This window comes from Leuresthes tenuis, unplaced genomic scaffold (assembly GCF_036924035.1).
Source record: "Leuresthes tenuis unplaced genomic scaffold, fLeuTen1.0.hap1 SCAF_7, whole genome shotgun sequence".
Classification (NCBI taxonomy): domain Eukaryota; kingdom Metazoa; phylum Chordata; class Actinopteri; order Atheriniformes; family Atherinopsidae; genus Leuresthes; species Leuresthes tenuis.
In genome coordinates this window covers 5,799,530-5,819,874 of record NW_027325361.1, presented here as the reverse complement: position 1 = coordinate 5,819,874, position 20,345 = coordinate 5,799,530, and the positions used below count along the sequence as shown (strand labels likewise).

General features: G+C 39.7%; 1 protein-coding gene across 2 annotated transcripts; it reads right to left on the bottom strand.

The window, feature by feature from the left end:
- Positions 1-1,820: 1,820 nt before the first annotated feature.
- On the bottom strand, positions 1,821-16,161 carry hps3 (HPS3 biogenesis of lysosomal organelles complex 2 subunit 1). Of its 2 annotated transcripts, none has more exons than XM_072388988.1 (25): positions 16,053-16,161; positions 15,529-15,712; positions 15,345-15,416; positions 14,694-14,787; positions 14,413-14,486; positions 13,552-13,755; positions 13,201-13,270; positions 12,698-12,786; positions 12,008-12,125; positions 11,594-11,756; positions 11,432-11,514; positions 10,957-11,131; positions 10,681-10,762; positions 10,296-10,453; positions 10,002-10,103; positions 6,269-6,377; positions 5,879-6,141; positions 5,280-5,457; positions 4,945-5,178; positions 4,481-4,678; positions 4,103-4,285; positions 3,914-4,018; positions 3,478-3,684; positions 3,266-3,353; positions 1,821-2,427 (listed from the first exon to the last, which is right to left on the bottom strand). In XM_072388988.1, the coding sequence occupies exons 2-25, from the start codon at positions 15,577-15,579 to the stop codon at positions 2,300-2,302; spliced, it is 3,228 nt and encodes a 1,075-aa protein (XP_072245089.1). In that variant the 5' UTR covers positions 15,580-15,712; positions 16,053-16,161; the 3' UTR covers positions 1,821-2,299. The 2 variants fall into 2 exon arrangements, with proteins under 2 accessions (XP_072245089.1, XP_072245088.1); XM_072388987.1 differs by lacking the exon at positions 10,002-10,103 and adding an exon at positions 15,837-15,974 and having other exon boundaries at positions 1,822-2,427; positions 16,053-16,160.
- Positions 16,162-20,345: the final 4,184 nt, after the last annotated feature.

Here is a 20,345-nt window from a genome sequence, read left to right as displayed (position 1 = left end):
AGCTAGTTTTATATGAGCAGTTTTTAGGTAATATTTATAATTCTGACAAAGTGATCAACTTTAGAGGAGAATCCTTTTTAAAAGTAAGGCAACTTGGTGTGAGAGAAATCTTTTTTTTCCAACCAACTTATCTCCTGACTTGTCTTGTGACTCCAGGCTGAGGTCCACTGATTGTACTGCATCGCATTTAATTGGTAATACTTTTGCTGAGTAGTTATAAAGGTGAATCTTTTAAGTTTCTTCTATTACCTTAAATAAAACTGTATTTAGTGGTCAGCGGACTGTCCAGTGCAACTAAGACACATTTCTGTTAGAAGGTATTTATTTAGATATTTAAAGCACCAGAGGAATTAATCTTGTAATGAAAGATCAGGATGAATTTCTGCATCATTACACTAAAAACATGGGAAAATACACATGTCAGAGAAATGGTTGAATTTGTCCTTTCAAAAGACTTCCAGAGCACCTACATTTCATCATTGGAGTCATCACATGACACTTAAAACAGATGGTTTGATTAAATCAGCAGTGTCTGAACAACATTCACATATATATCAAATATTGGCAGAAACTTATCAAGGAGACGCGTTCATTTACATGTCTTGATATAATTAATCCTACAGAGAGTCCCTCTTTTTATGTCACTCATTACATGTCTGGGATTCAGGATTTAGAAGTTCACTCACAGGGCATCTGCTTCAATGTTCTGGAATACAAACCTGATCCGAGTTGTTTTTATCCCTCCTTTCTTGCGTTGTTATCACCACACAGCACTCATCCGAAGAGAATAGCTTCATCTCAATATTTTCTGAGATGGCCAGAAACATGGCCCTCCTGTTACCCAACCTCATCCTGTGTGATACCACCAACAAAAACCAAGTCTCCACTAGTTTTTTACTTTTACTTATTCTACTTTGAAGCTCTGCTCAAGCTGCCAGATTTGTTGCCTTCCTTTTTAAGTCCTCTTCTGCTTTTTATTTTACTTGCTTTATTCTTAGATCTTTGATCAGTCTTCTAATCCCTGTTGACTGCTTTCTTACCAGCAGGATTTTCTGTTGATTCTCCAGCTACGGCCCCAAAGATTGAACCTCCAGATATCCAGGTGTAGGTGGTCCTTGAAATGTCTGATCAGCTGAGCTCTCATTAACTCAAGCTGAAGTCTATCAGAGTCTAAAACTCTGATTGGCTTACAGTTGTGTTCTCAGGCAAGGATTGGTTCTGTGGACAATTTGGAAGCCATCATTGGTTGGAATGCTTCTCAAAAAGCAGTTGCTGGTTCAGCAGTATTTCAAGTTGTTTTTTTAAGATTAGAATATTGATTTATTGTCATATGTGAAGCATGATAACTTGCTTTTCAAAAGGTTTTTATCATAATTAAATTTTACATGCCCCAAAAAAGAATATTTAGAGATATTTGTGCTAAAATGCCCCTAATCAGCAGTTTGGATTTTGTCAAATAACTGATTTTTTTAAGAAAACTTTTTTATTTCTATTTTTATAGACTTAAGCAGAAGCCCTGATAACTGACTATAGACAAGTTAATCATTATTTAATCATGTTTTTTGTAGGAGGAAGAAGAAAGGAAAAATGTTCACTTCAAGTGACATCTCACTTCTTTTGTGACTTATTAAACCACGAACGCAACAACATGTTATCTACCTAGTCAGCGGAATCTGCAACAGAGGTGACTGTCCTGTTTGCCCCATCAACAACTTTGACCTCATACCTGAGTTTAAGATTTACCAGGTGAAACACCTAAGAAAAAGAACAAGGAAACAAAACAAAAGCAGCTTTTCAGCAGATTAAATCCAAAACATGAGGAAATATTTTAATTTCCCAGTGGGAGGGAAAAAAATATCACATTATGGTGAGAACATAGACATGCGGAAAGAAAAGGCTGATTTGCACTTGAGATATTTACTTTTTACCTGAATTTGAAAGTCACCACAAAGACAGACAATTTAAAAGTAAAGAACAATAAAACAGCTAAAACAAGCTCAAAGTCTTAAAAATAATTATAAAAACAAATGTAAACAATAGCAAAACACTGAATGTCTGAGAACAATTTTTAGAAATGTTCAACTGTATCCATGAGAGGAGATATAAACATATTTCAAGCACTCTTTAATTTGATATAATTGCAAAATACTTCAAACACATGATTGTCTGAATCATCCTCTGATTTGCTGAGGGTCAACGCTGAAGCTCTAAGTGCTGCGACGCTGTAGCTCAAAGACAAATGTGTGAGACCATCCGGAACACTTTCTCTGTTTCAGTTCATGGACTGTTCGTGTGTTTCTTAGGCCAGAAGGTGTCTTTGGCTACATGTCAACAAGTGAGGCAGGAAGTACGATGCTGTGCCATCATCAGGGATAAGCTCCAAGAACTCTGTCGGACTCGTCTCCATGGCGACCACAACCAGAGTCTCTGTAAATATGGAAACCAGTAACATTAAACCCAAATGCGCACACACAAATGACACTTAGATTGTTTGGTAAATTTTCTCCAAATATGCCAATCAAAAGCAAACAGGAGGGTCTTTAGAATGTAACAATTAGATCGTGACCTCTGACAAGCATATGTGTGCTTAACAAAATATTTTCTATTTTACAAAACTTTCAAACCACTTATGGCAATATTTTTATTGATGTTGATACAAATAGTTGCTAAAATTGAGCTTGGTGTCTTATTTGTGCCAACTTGTGCTGGAGCCTATCCCAGCAGTCATCGGGCGAGAGGTGGGGCACACCCTGGACAGGTCGCCAGTCCATCACAGAGACAAACGGGACAATTTTAGAGACACCAATTAACCTAACATGCATGTTTTTGGATGGTGGGAGGAAGCTGGAGTACCCGGAGAGAACCCACACATATATGAGGAGAACATGCAAACAAAAAGGCCCCAGCCGGGAGTTGAACCCTCTTGCTGTGAGGCGACGGTGCTAAACACCACACCACCGTGCAGCCCAAGGACATAACTAGTGATTTCCATTTCCTGTCTAAATTCTATATTCTGGATATGAGAATTTAGTCTTTAATGTTCATAAAGAGAACAAATTGTTTTGGCATATTTCCTTACTCATTAATTTACTCCCAAGAGCTGTTGGCAATACCAAAGGCCTGTATCTAATGTCCAAATTGTTGTCAAACTTGCTCAACCTGCTCAGTCAAATTAACAATGGATCACATGAATGTAAAATACCCTTCAACTAAACTATGGTACGCACTCAAGTCAAAAAGCAAATTTTCTACAACAATCATCTACCTTTGAGAGCACCCAGTAGGATGCTGTTGTCTGAGGCTGCTCTTGTCCGGTTACAAAGCTCAGGAAGCAGTTTTTCCCACCAGAGTGCCTGTAAAGATTAGACTAGTCTGTCAGACAACGTGGGTATGAAAAGAAAAACAACTACAAAGCAGAGACATCATACCAAGTGAAGACAATATAGTTTACATTTTAAAGTCGTGTTCAGTACACACCATATATTTGTCTTGTAACTGGTGGTTGGCGTAGGCTATGATGGCCTGAGGACATCTGTCCAGCAACTGTTCAATGCTGCTTTCATACTGCCCCCTTCTGGTAGCACAGAGAAGGTGCAGGCTGAAGCCCCACAAGGTTTCCTCTGACAGACGCTCCAATAGAGGCATGATGGAGCCGAGAGAAAGAGACGGGCCGCACAGCAGAGACTGCAGACACAGACAAAGACATCATTAAGATTAAAAAAAAAAAAAAAAAGATTGATCCATTGATTTTCATGTTCGAGTCATTCGCCTTGTCGGCTCTTCAAATCAGTTAAGCTCTAAAAAAAAACACTAAATATGTTTAGTATGTTTAGTGTATGGATTATGAACTGATGTCCTTTATAATACTAATAAAATATTTAAGTCAATAGTCTTCTCATCATCATTTAAATACCTGCAGTTTGTGCAGCGCCTCCTGGTGTTGGGAGCTGGCAGTGTAAGCTGGATTGAGAACAGTGAGCCACGGGTACAGAGCACCATAATGAGAGCATGAATTGATCTAAAACAGACAAATGTGTGAGTAATTTAACTGATTTCTGGATCAATAAAATTTGTATGAAACAAATAAAACAAAGCAGCTTACAAGATCCTCAGTGCTCTTCAGTGACTTGTGTCTTGGAACTGCACCACTGACTGAGTTTGTCAGACGGTCGATGTAAACTGACGCCAGCCGGAACAATAGCTCCTGAATCACGGCATCCTGTGACGAGGCCATGAGCATTGCCTCCCAGAAATCCACCTGTAAACTGTTTTCGCAGCCCAGCTCCTGCACACAGCGCACAATTACTGCTGTTAGATTCAGAATATTTCATGAATAAGTGATCAAAATAGGCAAAAAGTCAAATTTAGATACTTTGCAAGAAATCGTTTTGTCATGTGAGGCAGCAATGTGACAGATAAGAGGGTTGATTTTTCTTTTAACCTTCAAGACTGTGAACCTTCAGGTACCAATGACACACACCTTGAATATGTGATCAGCCTGATCCAGCTGAACTTTACTGTTCTCATGTAAAGCAACCATGGCAGCCACCAGCAGTCCAGGCTGGGAGTTTGCCAGCTGCCGAGCAAACGATGTAGGACGGACCTGCACGAGCTGGCCACCTCCTCCACCATGAAGCAGCAGCCTCGGCTCCTCGATGAACCCGTACACCATCAGCATCTGAATGCATCACAACATCATTTAACGCTGGTTGACATTTAAAAATGTTTTTTTCTTTTCTAATTTCGGTTGTAAATCTGATGGACTAGCAATCTGTCCAGGGTGTACCCCACCTCTCGCCCAGTTACCGCTGGGATAGGCTCCAGCCCTCCCGCGACACTGAGTTGGATTAAGTGTATATAGAGAATGGATGGATTAAAAAGACAAATTTCCTGATAAAGAGCTATAGATTTGGGAACATAAAATAACAGAAACAACATCCCAACCTCAGCGTGTCGCGCCATCAGCTCTGTGTACTGCTGCAGGTCGCCCAGATGCAGCATCATGGTTGCCATGGTAAGTGATAGCGGTACCGACACGCCAGCTGTGTCCTCCAGACGTTGTAAAATCTGCAGCGTCCGGGCAGGATTGACGTTTATCATGCATGGGCTGGCACACACACTGATGAGCAGTGACGGCTCTGATTGGCTGAAAATGTCAATGACCTCATCAGCAGCTTCCTGCAGAGGCAGAATGTTTGAAAGGTTCATTCTAATATTAATGCTATAATTAGCTAACAATTAAGAGTATAGGAAAATGAAAACAAAACATGATCTAATACCCGAGTGAGGCTCTGGTCTGTTTCCTCTAACAGGTAATGTTTCAGGTAAAAAAGGAAGCCAGGACCGTAGGTGTGAGGGCTGCCTGGAAGTGGGTGATTCCTGGACATGACCTCAGTGACGGACAGACCAGACATCCTGTAGTATGGCAAAGCCAGGTGGCAGTCCCTCTGACTTCCCCTTACAGAACAGAAAATAGCAGAAACAGTGCTTGAATTACTTATTTGCAGTTCTGAAGTTACGGAATTAAAAAGTTGGAGAGCTGCCACAAAAATACTGTGCATCGATTTAATAGACCTTGAAGCAATCTCAGCATGTAATATGGAAAAAAATAGTTTGACTCTATCTTTAACCCTGTAAAAGATGAATGTAAAGTAAGGATTGAAACAACAGAGAGATCTAATCTTCCAGAAAAGAAAAAGCTCATCTTTCAAAGTCGTCACACTGATCTCATTTTCAGGATTAGGGGATAAAATAACTGAGTTTGATACATATCTAGTCTGAATAAGTCAAAATGACTTATGTAAGTTGTGACATGATTATGGTTTCTACAGGGGTTTTAAATTACAATAATCCCATAACAAGCCTGTGGATGTGTTACCTGCTGAAACAGTCTCCCAGCTGGGCACAGTTCTGCCTGAGTGCCTCCTCCAGCTCTTGTCTGTCTGTCAGTGCAGCTGTCTTTTTATCAGCTGTTCTGCCAGATTGTGTCTGCAAAGACTCTGCAGGGTCGCCCTCGCCGCTCTGTTTCTGCTCTGATGTTTCCAGAAAGGAAGCTCGGAGGAGGAGGTGAGCTTCGCTTAGAAGGTGTCGAAGACTCTGGGCCTGGGGGTTGGTCTCTGCATAGCGCCGACTGTACTCAACCTGACACAGTATTTTACATGAATCTTTAATGAATGAGTATAAAAGTGTAAGAAATACATACAAGTAACAACACAGCAAGTAGATTTTGTTTGTATAAGCATCTCTTAAGTGAGTGTGATTGTGATACCATCTCTTGGTAGAGAGTGAGGGGAGAGACTGTGTCGACAACATAGAGGTTCCATCCATGTCCGACTGCACTGGTTTCCTTGGGAGAGGAGATTGTCCACTTCCTGCTCCTGAGGTCAAACATTCAAAAGACAGGCAGCAACAGGCATAATCTAGCAAAAAATAGCTCAGTCCTTGGCTATGAAGACTACCTTTTACTCCTAGAATTTCTAAATAAGTGTTTCATCCTTCTATCCTGTTCTTTGAAGCTTATTTTTTTTAACAAAAAAAAAAAAAACAATGCATAAAATGTAAAAAAAAAATATATGAAAATATTGTAAAATGTATACAATATTTGGTGTCAACAGATGTGCAACAGATGTGAAAGCTATTGGTGGACAGTGTACTCCTCGCAGATGTTTGCTTTCGAACTGTTGAATGGCTGTTAACTGAATGATGGAGGACACATTGCCCACAATTTCAAAGATCACATCCTTACTTTGGACATAGACATCTGCCGTCAGACGTGAAGCAGGCGCATAAATGCCTTTAAGCCTAAAAACGTTTACGGCTGTTACTGATCTGGCCCAAAAACATCTCTGGCTACCACAGACAAAGCGCAAACTTGGTCTTTCTGAAAATAATTCACTTATTTAAAATACATTTGTCCTCAAAGATACACACCTTTGCCCAAGCAGCTTTCAAGCTCTACCTTTTCGTCAAATATGATGACTTGTGGCTCCATAAACCCACAACTAGCACAACAGAAAGCTGGACATGATGTTTTAAAACAACAAGTCAAGAAGCCACTGGTGATCATTTATTTACTTTCCACAATCAAACCACAGGCCAGAAACCGCTTCACCTCTGAAAAAAAGGGAAGTTTCTGGGGTGTTTATAAATGATTTCTTTCTTTGCATGGTCGAGTTTTTACTTGCATCAGTGGATGCAGTCACAGACTGTTTCACGAGTAACAGCTTTCAAAAGTGTTACTGGGCCAGTGAAGTTAATCCCACTTCAAAATGTATCTTTCTACCGCAGTGCTGCCAGAGGGATGAAGGTTCACAACCGTTTAGCACTGGTTTAAGGTATTGACACTTGTACACACTGATTTTTTTACTGTCAATGTATTATGTACTATTGATGATAAAATCTACAAACTCTCTCCAATGGGAGACGCATTTTCTTAAATTGGTATCCAGTGTTTTCATTACAGTCAGTTCTGATTTACATTTTACAGGATTATGTCTGCATCTGGTTGTTGTTACTGATATCACAATAAGGAAATAATAAACTGAGCATCCATCTTAAAAGACACTGTACATGCTTTGAAAATTGCTAACAAAAGAGGGGAGGCTGTGTACTGCTACTATGGCCACTATGGTTTCTGTGTCGCTATAATCCTTCCAGGGAAGAAAAACCTCTGGGATTTCATGCTGTGTAAACTGAGATCAACTAACATGGAGTACAACATTTTGTGACTGAAGCCTTAAAAGAAGCCAGAGCGACAGCTAAGTCCTCTGTACTTATCCTGCTCGACTTATCAGCTGCATTTGACACTGTCAACCACAGTTTCCTTTTGTCCATACTCTCTAGCATGGGCATCACAGGGAGTCCTGGTTTGAATCATACCTCACTGGTCGGTCTTTCAAAGTATCCTGGCTTGGTCACACTTCTGCAGCGCACCACCTTGCCACAGGGGTCCCCCAAGGTTCAGTACTGGGACCTCTTCTCTTTGCCATATACACCAACTCACTGGGACAGATCATCCGATCACATGGCTTCTCATACCAATGTTATGCTGACGATACCCAGCTCTATCTGTCATTCCCACCTGACAACCACACACTCTCAGCACGAATCACAGACTGTCTCTCTGACATGTCAACATGGATGAAAGCCCATCACCTCCAACTTAACCTCCCAAAAAATTAACTGCTTGTCTTCCCAGCCAAACCAACCATACACCACAGCATCTGCATCCAAACTGAATCCCTATCTCTTGCTCCATCAAAGGTTGCTTGAAACTTGGGTGTCATGATTGATGACCACCTAACCTTCAAAGATCACGTTACCTCGGTTGCTCGTTCATGCCGCTTTGCATTACTAAACATAAGAAAGATCAGACCATATCTAACCCAACATGCCACCCAACTCCTGGTGAAGGCCATGGTCATCGCCCGCCTTGACTACTGCAATGCTCTCCTAACTGGTCTCCCAGCATGTACTATGAAACCTCTGCAGATGGTCCAGAATGCGGCAGCGCGTCTGGTCTTCGATCAGCCTAAAAGAACACACGTCACCCCTCTGTTCAAATTCAAGTCACTGATGTTAGCCTACAAAGTGCTTAATGGAACGGCTCCCATCTACTTGAATGCTCTTGCAAAGGTTTATGTCACAACTCGGTCCCTCCGTTCGTCCCAGGATTGTCGTCCAGCAGCTCCTACACCACCCCTAAGACAATCCAAACTCTTTTCATGTGTCGTCCCACGATGGTGGAATGACCTACCGAGTGCTACCAGAACAGGGGCGTCCCTGTCTATCTTCAAGAAGCTCTTGAAAACCCAGCTCTTCAGAGAGCATCTCCTATCCTAGCACTTACCTTGTACTTACCTATCCCCTCTATCTTTGCACTTGATCTTTCTGCACTTCTTTCTATGCCTACACCCTATCTCTACTCTGTCACCTCTGACAGAGTCGGACCAGTGGGATCCTTCTATGTAGTTTATTGTTAGCTTTTTATATAGCTTGTTATATCTTAAAGACACTTTGGATAAAAGCGTCTGCTAAATACATAAACATAACATAACATTTTACATGGCCAAACAAACAGTTAGTGAACTGTTAGTGAACAGGTTAACATGGGAGAAAAAGGTAAACAGGGCTTCTGGTGCTTGTTTGATAAAGATTAAAACATTTGTGTTAACGTTCGGCCACAAATGATGTGGTGAAGTGTTTGTGCACACAGCAACGCCCGCCTCTGAAGAACCTGCAAGATGCTGCTCTCCTTTCATGTTTTAAAGTATCTACACTACGTATTTTTTGTCCTTAGACATTTGTGAGGACAAAAAGAATTCAATTAATGTGTACAAGTGTATTGAGAAACCCAATAACCTACTTAATATTTACAGGTTATTAAGTGATAAAATCCAAAACAAAATTTCCGATTTTAGTCCACGTGTTTAGTTTGTGAGCAAAAAGATGCAAACACACACACAGAGGGCAGTTAGGCAGGTTATGGGCATCTAGCTTTGGTTATAAATGAGGAAATGTTGTCTCATTTAGACCAAGCTGGAGTGTCACACAGAAAAAGAGATTATCATTTAACTTGCAGATAATTTACTAACTGCTGTTGTCACATGATCCGATTTTTCCTGGAGAAGAGGATAAATTGTCTTAATATGCTGAATCCCACCTTGCTGCTGTTAAATGAGTTTTTTTCAAGCCATAGCCAAGACCATTAAAAGTCCTGGTTATGCTTTAGTTTTTTTTAGTATCTAATATCTTTCACTATTCCTAAAAATAGGGGTAGACTGATGGCAAAATGATACCCTAAAATGTTAACTGATACAGCTTATCATTTTCAAAATGCAAGAAGCCAAGCTTCTTATTCTTCTCCATGAAAGGATAAAAAAAAAAAAAATAAAAACTTCTTGCTGTTACAGCTTTGTACACTAATCCTTTGCTAAGGTGGCTATTTTGAGGATCTTGGCGCTGCAGCTTGATCTGAAAGTGACAACAAGGACTTTTCTTACAAGAAAGGGCGAGACAGGAGGTTCTCCAGAGCTGGTGTGGTTGCGGGATTGATTCCCACCGCAAGGAAAATACCAGCCAGAATGTTGTTGTCTTTCAACTCGCTAAAATAACAATAAAAATACAGTGAAAAGATTCATGAATGCAGGACTGTCTGTGAACACACATCACTCATACCCTGTTCAGAGCATTCTGCTATCCACAAGCAGGTAACTGATGGCATTTCTGCTAAAGCCTCTAAAAGTAAAAGTTTGCAGAGTGTCTCTGTGTCTGTGTATTGAATGTGAGTGACTTACAGGCCCCTGCGCTGTGTGCTGCGTTCGGTTTCCTCTGGTGTTTCTGTATCAGCAGCGGAGAACAGTATGACATGGCGGCCATAGACGCACACTGACCGCAGACCAATAAATAACTGCATTCTGAGAGCACACACCTCCAGGCTGTAGGGTGGACAAGCCTCACAGAAACACATATACATGTTAAATGTAACTAAGTGCATGTAAAAAAAAACTACAACGTATTACATCAGACTGGACCAGAAATCCAAAGAGTAGAGCTACATCTGTTGATTTTATGGCCACTAGAGGGCAGGGAGAGTAAGCTGTACAGCAAAATCGTGGTACCAAGAATAGCCAGAAAATGCTAGCCTCCTATTTCATGAATTGCTGGTAAACAGGATCATACCTTCATGGTGGTATCGATGTAAGGATCTTCAAACCTGGCTGCTACCGCTGAACAACGCACTGTGAAGCACTGCAATGCACTCCTGCCATGCACATAGAGAAAGCACACTTTTTACGTTCCACACGAAAAGGATCTTTGTTGAGAGAAAAACACATAACAAAAACTCATTTTAAAATGATATCTTAATTGTAACAGCTTAGTCTTGACTGGACTTGTTTTCAGAGTTTTACAAACTACATGAATGATTTCTGCCACCGTTCATGGCTGCTGACATACGTTGTTATGACATGCAACAGGTGATCTGTTAGCACCGCCTCCAGCACCTTCTCTGGATACTGATAGGCTGAGAGCAGCTCCACTCCACCTTTCAGACTGTACAGATAGCCAGCAGTAGGGAGAGAGAAGAAGCAGAACACACACGCTGGCTCATCTGCAAACACTGACTGGTTACCTGGAGAGAAACACACCAGTTATATAAGAGAGCATGATCAAGACGACCTATGTAGCCTCTCAGTTATCTCATTTCCAAGATTGAATGTGTGTTATTGTTAAAACACTGCAGAGAAGTATCCATCCTAACAAGTAATTTTATCAGCTAAAAAAAGACCAGATTTGAAAACAAATCAGCTTGTACTTTACAACTTTTGCGGCATCGAGTGTCATTTTATTTCTTCTCATTTAAAACAGCCTTGAACACTTCATGTTACAGGCATTGATGTGGATCCATCTGTGTCTCATGCGTCTCACTCACTGGTGAACAGCGGGTAGAGCTGCAGCGAGTGGAGGTGCATCTCCTCTATACTGCAGCCTTGGAAGAACTCTGGGGAAAAACGCCTGCAGGACGGGATCGACATAGTTAAAAAAAAGGAAAATTCTCAAAATAAAAATCTCAATTAAACATATACACACACACCTGAAAAGAACGTAGGACAGTGCGTATTGTCCTCTGTCCAGTCCAGTCTTTTCAATGCTGACAGGGATGTCGCAGTCTTTTGCTCGATTACCAAGCAGCTCCTGGTGTCTTGGAACCAGCAGAAAGTCACTTTGGTCCTCTAGATAATCTGCTGCACACACAACTACACACGTAACACATTAATCTGTCATGTGGCCCATAACATACACCCAGAGCTTCTCTGAATTACCTAAATATGTCATTTTATTCCTGTGCTGCACAACTAAAATAACAAGAAAACTGTGGGAAACAAAAAGTGCTGAAATGTGTTTTTCTGGCACCAGATGCTTAAAGTTAAGAAATAGTGCTCCTGAATCTCATGCAACACATTAAAGACAGACCAAAAAACACCAACATAGTCATATGAGTTTTTACCACTCTTATTAGTGTCCACTGATTCTTCCACAGCTGTAGGCTCAGATGTCGCCTCCAGTTTTAGCACCAAAACTTCCAGCTCTGCCTGCACTGCCACATATCCACCACACAGTGCCACCTGAGAGGGGAGTGAGGTTTTACTCATTTCAGCACAGGGAATGCTACAGTAATCTATATATTAAACACAAGTATCTGCAAGTCTCTGGTTGTTGATGTTATACAGAATTTAAGTTTTTTTTCCCTTTAATGAATACGATTAAATGTCATAGATTAGAAAAAGAAGACAGGTGCAGTCACTTGCTTAAAAGTGCCTTAAAATGCAATACCGCTAATGACCACAAGGTGGTGCTCCCTGAACATCTCCAATGGACTCAAGCAGTAGAGTCAATAAATCTTTTTGCCACTGAGCCTTCTGAAATTATTCCACAATTAAGAAGATATTAGACCTCAAGAACAGGTTTTTGAACAGATGTGTGTGAACATGGCAAACTTGATTGATGCAATTACTCTATGGCATTAGACCATCCAAATAAGTCTTTTTTCTTTTTAATGATATCTTGTTTCTTGGTTAACTAGACTAACATGCCCTTGAGGGATGTGTACAATTCCCCAAAATATTGGTGGATCTTTTCCAAAGGTTTTTGAAAAAGTAAATAAGAAGTTTTGGGAAAGTAAATCAGATGAACGTACCTGCTTAGGAGTCATTTTTGGAAGATGCAGAATGACAGAGCGTTCAAAATCCAGAACAGAAAGATTTTGGTCTGAACTTGAAGTCTGACCTATAAAAAAAACATGGTTCATTGAACCAGAGTAGAAAAACATAATCACAACAGACAGAAAACAGTATATATTTTTTAATCACATTCATTTTAATTCCCTCAAAAAATGTTATACATCAAATGCATTGCACTGAATATGCACTGTATGTTAAATCTGTGCGTGTCAATGTAAATTACAAACATTAATACCATGCTAATTGTATTACATGACAGACCAATTTTTTATTATTTATCTTGAATCACAGATTATACTGTTAATAAAAAGTTAATTATGGCACAGACTTCACCATATTAAATTTCTTCCTCTTGGAATTGTAACTGTGATGGTGTCATACAGATGCTGGGACAAAGGAAATCATTGCCTGCGTATGTGTTCACATTTTCACACTTAAAATGTTACTTTTGTTGGGTTACCTTGACTCTGAGCACAGCTCTGCTGAGTGTTCGGCCAGGCGCTTTGAAGGTTCTGCTGACTCTGATTCTGCTGGGGAGTGGAGGTTCCAAAGAGGCAAACATTAAACCACTGTAACATATAGTTTATGAATCAATCTGTTGGAGTTGAACGGAGTCAGAAATTAACAGTAACAAACACAGTAAGACACCCTCTGATAGCTTTGTGGGCTTAAAAAAAAAAAGGTTTTTCCCTTAAACAAAAGCAAGTTCTTCATGGTGCATTTGGAGATCAAACCATCAAAGTTTTTAGAAATAAATAAAATAAACAAAAAGAATACAGAGATGAACTTTTCTAAGCAACTGGATTCTTACCAGGTTCTGTCTCCTTAAGGTAAACAGAACCAGAGTGTTCTTGCAGGCAACCAGAAGGTCTCCTGTTATAGAGCAACATGCCATGGCAATGGGACGCTCTGACAGGGGGATCTCAATGATCTCCATCTGCACTCCGCCCCCCACAGATGCCCCACGCAACAAGTGGCCCAACAAACGCACCCCGACACGGGCCTTCTCCTCTGCCTGAACAAAGAAGAAGATAGAAACAGAAAAACACACGAATGCACAATATCATGCATTTTTATGGAGAAAAGATTATTTTAGAAGATGCAGATAAGTAGTATATAATATACTGCTTTTTAGCACCTGTTTTGGAGCAGTCAGGTGAGTATAAGAAGCCTTTCTGAGGCTCTTTTGGGACATTGTCATATTAAGACTATTACATAGATTTGTCAATCACTATTAAAGCACACCTTTGCATAACAGGCCAGGCCAGTTTCTGCATCAGGTGTTAAAGAAACTGTTTCACAGTCTATGTAGTCAAATATTTTTGTTAAATGGAAGGTTGCTTTATCTAGCAATGCTCTGAGATACTCTCTTTTTTGACAGCCATTAAAACGCCTTTCTTATCGCGGCATTGTCATGTTCAACCTAAAACTGAAGACCATTTCAGCCTCAAGCAGATGCCATATTGCATCAAACATTTATGATAAGTTCAGACAGATCCAGTATAAATCCAGGAAGCGCTCCAAGTAGTGCTTTCTGAAGGCTATTTCATGTTTATAGTCCAGTTTAGATCACTTCAAAGTGATAATATCGTAATTTCCAAACTTCACTCTGATATAAAGGATTTGTAAGAAATGTGTGTTCAGAAACATTTGGTTAATGTGTACAGTGTACCTGGTAGCGCCAGTTGGTGTAGGCTCTCAGATAGGTAGCGTTGTTCTTTTCCTCAATGGTTACCAGGTAGTCTCCTGCAGAGAAGAAGAGCAAAAAGAAAACAAAAACGTGATGTAAAAATATGCAATATTTCACAGTTCTCTCTCCAACTCATACCCAACACAGCTATTTTGCTAATGTGCAGTTTGACACACACTGAGAAAACCGGCTCTCTAAAGAGGGGATCAACACCTCCTGTATCTCTAACTAATGTGGCAGAAGGAGAGAGGAAATGTTCACACCTATTCTGCTGTGCTGGATGCTCCTCACAGTGCCCATGGTGGCAAAGCGACAGATGAGAGGGCAGCCCTCCTTCTCCAGGCTGTACACTTCCACCTTGGTTCAGGTCGAAACATCACAATCAGTCAAAGCATTCAGGTGATGAATTCTGCAGTTTCCACAAATGACTTTTTTCTATTTGATTTGAATTTTATCTTAGATTTATTTGGTGGTCTAAGAAACAACACATCACTGAAAGTACAGATGCACATTTATAAGCTGTTGATGAACAGCTTCACCTGATGATTCACAGAATATAAGTTTCAGATCTTTCATGTTGGTCTAATTGATTTCAGAGGCTTTTCTATTTCATAACTAAAATCCACACTGAATCATGCCTCTAAGCTGCACATTCCTGGTTTGTCTTTGACATTTGTCTTTTTCTGTGTATTAATACTGAAGACATCCCAAATATTCAATAAGACAGTTAACTTGTATTCTGTTTTTTATTTATAAAAAGGTATTTAATCCATATGAGGATATCGCTTTAATATGACTATTATTAATGTTTTGCTACTGCAAGAAACAAAAGATGACAATTTGGTCACTGCTAGAATAATGAGCAAACAATACAAATAATGATAAAAATAATTTAAAAAAAAAAAGTAAATAACCTTGCATCCTCCTGTTGCCACCACAAACAGGGCTCCACCACCACAGCAGACCAGCCCAGGTTCCTGCTCCACCTGAGACACAGAGAGGGAAAGCAGTTAACACTACAACCAGAATATAACATGTGATCATTAATATACTAAAACATGGCATGTACAGACTCCGTATCAGCTAGGCTTCACATACCTGTACGATCTGCTGTGAGGTGAAGGGATGGCAGTTGTAGACGTGTACCATGTTTGCGCCTCTTTTTGTTGAGAAGATTCCACTCAGGATAGAAATACTGTTACCTGCTGTTTTATCTTCTTTCCACTCCTCTTATAAATCTTATTCTCTTGAAGGCTTCATTCGTCATGGATTCATATGTCTGCTGTAAGAAATTCATGTATAATTTGAGCCAGAAGCTAAATTTTCCAGACAAGTCCTTCATCTAAATTAAAAGACACAACTTAAAACTTAACTTGAGACACTTGTTATATCAGGAAACCACTTACTGTAAGTGCTGTATCTTTAGCAGCTATTTACTAAGCTATATTCGTGAGCTGGAACAAGGCAGCCGTGTGTTTGTCTCTAATCGATATCACATGCCGCAGTCTTGTGAGCAGCAGCAGCAGCAGCTCAGGCTGTTTCACCTCAAATCAGAAAAGTTAATCACTTATTTATTAATATTCTAGTTTCTGCGTTTAATGTATAGAAGAAATGCTACCTACATCAGCGCCAAATCTTCAGCTTCTTCTCTCTTCCTATTCGAAGGTCTTCGCTGGTGTTTATTGATCTCACGCTGCAAAGAAGGAAGTAAACTGTCATCAACAACAGCATAGTGCCCGCCCCCTCTTGATTTTGATTGGCTTGTGAGCCTGCTTGTTTGTATTGGATGCTCTAATTGGTTACCAAGCTGTCATAAACTAAAGGGTGGATCTTTCCTCTACGTGATTTTCTTTTGTGAAGATTCAAAGGTGTAAACGAAAGAATGACCTTATCCACATTTTGTACCATAAGGAAAACGTTCAGAGTGATCTTCAGTCTGATATATATATATATATTTCAAAAGCAGTCAAATCCTGTTTTAGCAAACATTTCTTATCGCACTTTCTTGAAAATATACTGAAGTCCTTCATTCTTGAAGTTGGATAATGGCTAACTAATACAATTCCATTCACAATATTTTCAGGTTAATATAAAACTAATGCTTAATTATGTACTAAAAAATATAGATCATTTAATTACACCAAACATCAGTGTGAAACTTCAGTTTCCTCAACCCTCTATGGAACATCTCTGTGTTTGGACCTAAATGGAGAGCTGCTCTGAGAGTGATGTTCTTTAGCATTATTTCATGCTCATCATGGACAGACACCAGACGCAGACATCGAGATCGGAGGGGCACCCAACTCAACATGCACATTTGCACAAGGGCCCACTTCTATTTCTCAGTCCCCACCACTCTCATCCTCTAGTGTTCTTAGGTCAGGTATCTGCAGACCTTGTCCATCTTCTGACAATAACTCAACCTAAGCGTATCACCAGAAAGGTCAGAAGGAGTGCACATGTATACATCACAGGATATCAGATGTTGTTAAGGAGGAGAAGGATGGAAACCAGACTCTGCACAGAAGAGGCAGCAGCAGGGTGCTAAACACACCAGCTGGGCAGCCATTTGCTCGACCACATGCAGTAGCTCTCATCTCCGCAGCAAAAGAGTGAAAATGCAAAGACATTGTTATCCTCTATAGTCCTCACACTTGTTAGCTTACTAAAACTTCTGCGGTCTTTGTTCTAACAGTGCATTTTTCCTGAGCTGCATGAAGGCAAAAGTTCTGAGAGATAAAGATGATCAGTTTTGCCATTTTTTAAGTTTTGATGTATAGTTTTGTTTCAGTTTGCTTTGTGGTGATAACTCATAAAAAAAATCGATTTCAGTTTGATTTGTTCTATTTTTGAGAAACCATTTAACTGCATTTTTATGGTAATAAATATTTTGAATGGATAGTTTTACAAATGAGCATTTGGTGTTTTTTCTATATTGTACAGTTCTATTTTCTTATACTTTACAGAGTCCAGCTTGAGTGACGTTATCTGAAACAATTAAATAAAAGCCTGTACACATCTTGAAAGTGTAATTCAGCTGATGCACTTAATTAAAACTACCACATGGAGGCAGAAGTTGACACAAAAAAGGATAAGAAATATGACAGGGATCCAAAATTATGCCGCAGATGATGTGTTTTCTCTTCCAAAAAGAATGTAATTATGTATCTACAATTATGTGCACTGAGACATACCTTCTTGTACCACTGACACTGTGATATACGGTTTGAAATCACACGATCCAGCGTCTATTTCGTAGCTTCTTGTGATAACAGAAGTGATTTGATTTGAAAGGAATTTGCTCAGATGTAAAAATACCAGGTGATTGTAACAGATTTCTAATCTGAATACTAAAATGTGAGACTTTGTTTTTTTCGTTGCATCGTTACTGTTGTCTCGTTAAGTTGAGGCTACCATTGAAAACTGATGGAGCAGAGACAGAAAAGCCTCGAGTCATCAGTGGAACATTAAGACCATGCAGAAAGCATGGTCTTAATTTTTTTGGATAATACAAACACTTCTCAGAAGGATAAGAACCAGACATGTTGCTGCAGCTAATCAGCCCCACCTTGATTTGTATTTACCCCTCCCTTTTTCCTGCTACTGCATCACAAGGTAAGTTAACCTATAAATCTTGTCACGTTTATTTTTAGTGGTTTGTCTAAGCAGTCTGTCGTGATGCTGGCAAAGTTGTATCCTTGTGCAAGCAGCATCTACATCTCGGTGCTGACAGGTAGCCCAAGGTTGCGGCTCTCTGCAGACTTCAGCTGAGGTGTTGGTGAGATCCAACTCTGCCGTGTAACGTTCCTGCCATAATCAGCGCTCTTACTGAGGTGCGCTTACAGATCAGCAATCCTCAGCAGACAGTGCAGTCTGCAGTAGTTCTCTGCAGCTCTGTGTCATTCAGTCGCTCTGCAACTTCTGCAAGGTAGGACAGGTTTTTATTATTTCTTTGGCTAGCTGATAAACCTTTTTACAGCATGCAAATGTATTTGAAAAGAAATGTGTAAAAGAAATATGTAGAAATTCAACGAAAGCTAAGGATGCAACCCTGTAACCATTGCTGCATTCACCAGGCAGGAAACATTTCAACCTGTGAGGAATACCTCTGCAAAAGACACGCTTTGTTTGTTTGTAATGCACTTTGAAAATAAAGTGATTCAAAAATTTGATAGGAACTGAAACAAAGACTTACTTTGTACAAATATATTTTTGTCTGTTTTGTCTGGTTTGTCTGTTTTTTTCATTTTGAAGGCTTTAGATGCATTTCTAGAACATTAAGTCATATTGCGTGAGACTGTACAGTGAATTGTCCACAAATAAGATGATTGTAAACCACAGGTATTGCAATTTGCCCCATTTAACCTTCTCCAACCTTTATTGGATTAAAAAAAAGATGCTGCCATGTTGTTAGCAGGTCCACAGTACTCCTGGTGGAAATCAGTGAGCTCCATACAGGATTAGCCCTACCACAGAGCAGAGTCATGCAAGTTAAACCCCTTTTTCTTCATTGCATCTTCTTTATTTGAGTTGTGACCTTTTTTCTCTCTTTTTTGGTAAAAAAAACAAGTCTTAACTTAGCTTGATATCAAATTGTCTCTGTAGATATTCCTGAATCAATTTACTTTTGTCAACATGAGGAGAACTGATGTATTTATACTGAAACTGTCATTCAGATTGAAAAGTTACAAGATTTGATTGTACTGTTTTGCTTTTTTTTTTGGCTGATTTCACTTTCCAGACTTTTAAAGACAAATTCAGTTTGTAAGAATTCCTTGCAAGTGATAACTAGTTTTAAATTCTTGTGTGCATGATGTTTTATAGGGCTGCAAACTGTAATGCAGAAACATGTTGGCTCAGAGCTCCTGAAATACTTTTGAGTACCAAGCAGGTAGGCCTATATAATCCCACTAAAGCAGCATTCGGGATGAAATAAATCTTTGGAATATTAATTTACAAAAAATAACTGGCGAATTACTGCCAGTCAAGTGATTTAAGTCATATAAGATTATATCATTTCAAAGAAAAAGTGCAGGAGATTAACTTTGACTGGAAAACGTATCATTTCATTAAGTTGAATTACCCTGCCAAAGTATTTTTCTCATTCCCTCAGGGCCTGTACAACATATAAAAATAGGCTTATCTCTGGGTAACTAATAAAGCTGGGGAAATGGTTCTCCAAGAAAACATTTGAATCTGAATGAAACAAGGGAGGAAAATCTTCAAATGAAATTCAACCTCTCTGAGGCAAAAATCCAAACCAAATGAAAACTGCTGATGTTATGGTGCAGTGTGATAATAGCCCTTCTGCTTGGAGCTATGATACAGTGAAAGTCGTCTAGTATTGCACACAAATAAGATGTTTACTGCTGTGCGGCTACTTAGTTGCAAGCCCAGCCATGCTTGATATGCACCTGTGTGTGTGTGTGCGTGTGTGTGTGTGTGCAAGAGTAAGACAGTGATAACTTAATAAAGCCGTCAGTTTAATAAACCACCTCTGGCAATGTCTTAGCACACATACAGTAAGCACGCATACATGAAATGCATGTAGCTGTGAGGATGCTTCAACTATTTGTGGAGGTAGTTTTGACATGGATTTATAGATATAAAAGGGGCAAAAGGGAGCAGATCGTGTACTTCTAAGAGTTGAAATAGGGAAGAAAAACCACAGAGGAGGCAAGGAAAGGAGTTAAAAGCATTGTGAGGAACGTGGTGGTGAAAGGAGAAGAACAATCGAGATGAGGTCACGATTCAACAAAAGAAGAGAGTCGAGAGTTTTTGTTTTTTTTAAAGTGTAGTGTGATAAAGGATAAATAAAAAAAGAATGAGTAAGCTACATGAGGGATGGAAGACGTTTGGAAGATTAATTGGGAGATGAGAAGGGAAGATTTTTGCCTCCTCCTGTTGTTAACAAA

Coding starts and splice junctions, on each gene's coding strand:
- hps3 (XM_072388988.1), bottom strand. CDS start 15,579: ATGGTACACGTCTACAACTGCCATCCCTTCACCTCACAGCAGATCGTA. Junction 6,142..6,268: donor TCACTCTCTACCAAGAGATG/GTATCACAATCA, acceptor ATACTGTGTCAG/GTTGAGTACAGTCGGCGCTA. Junction 2,428..3,265: donor CCTACTGGGTGCTCTCAAAG/GTAGATGATTGT, acceptor CCATATTTACAG/AGACTCTGGTTGTGGTCGCC.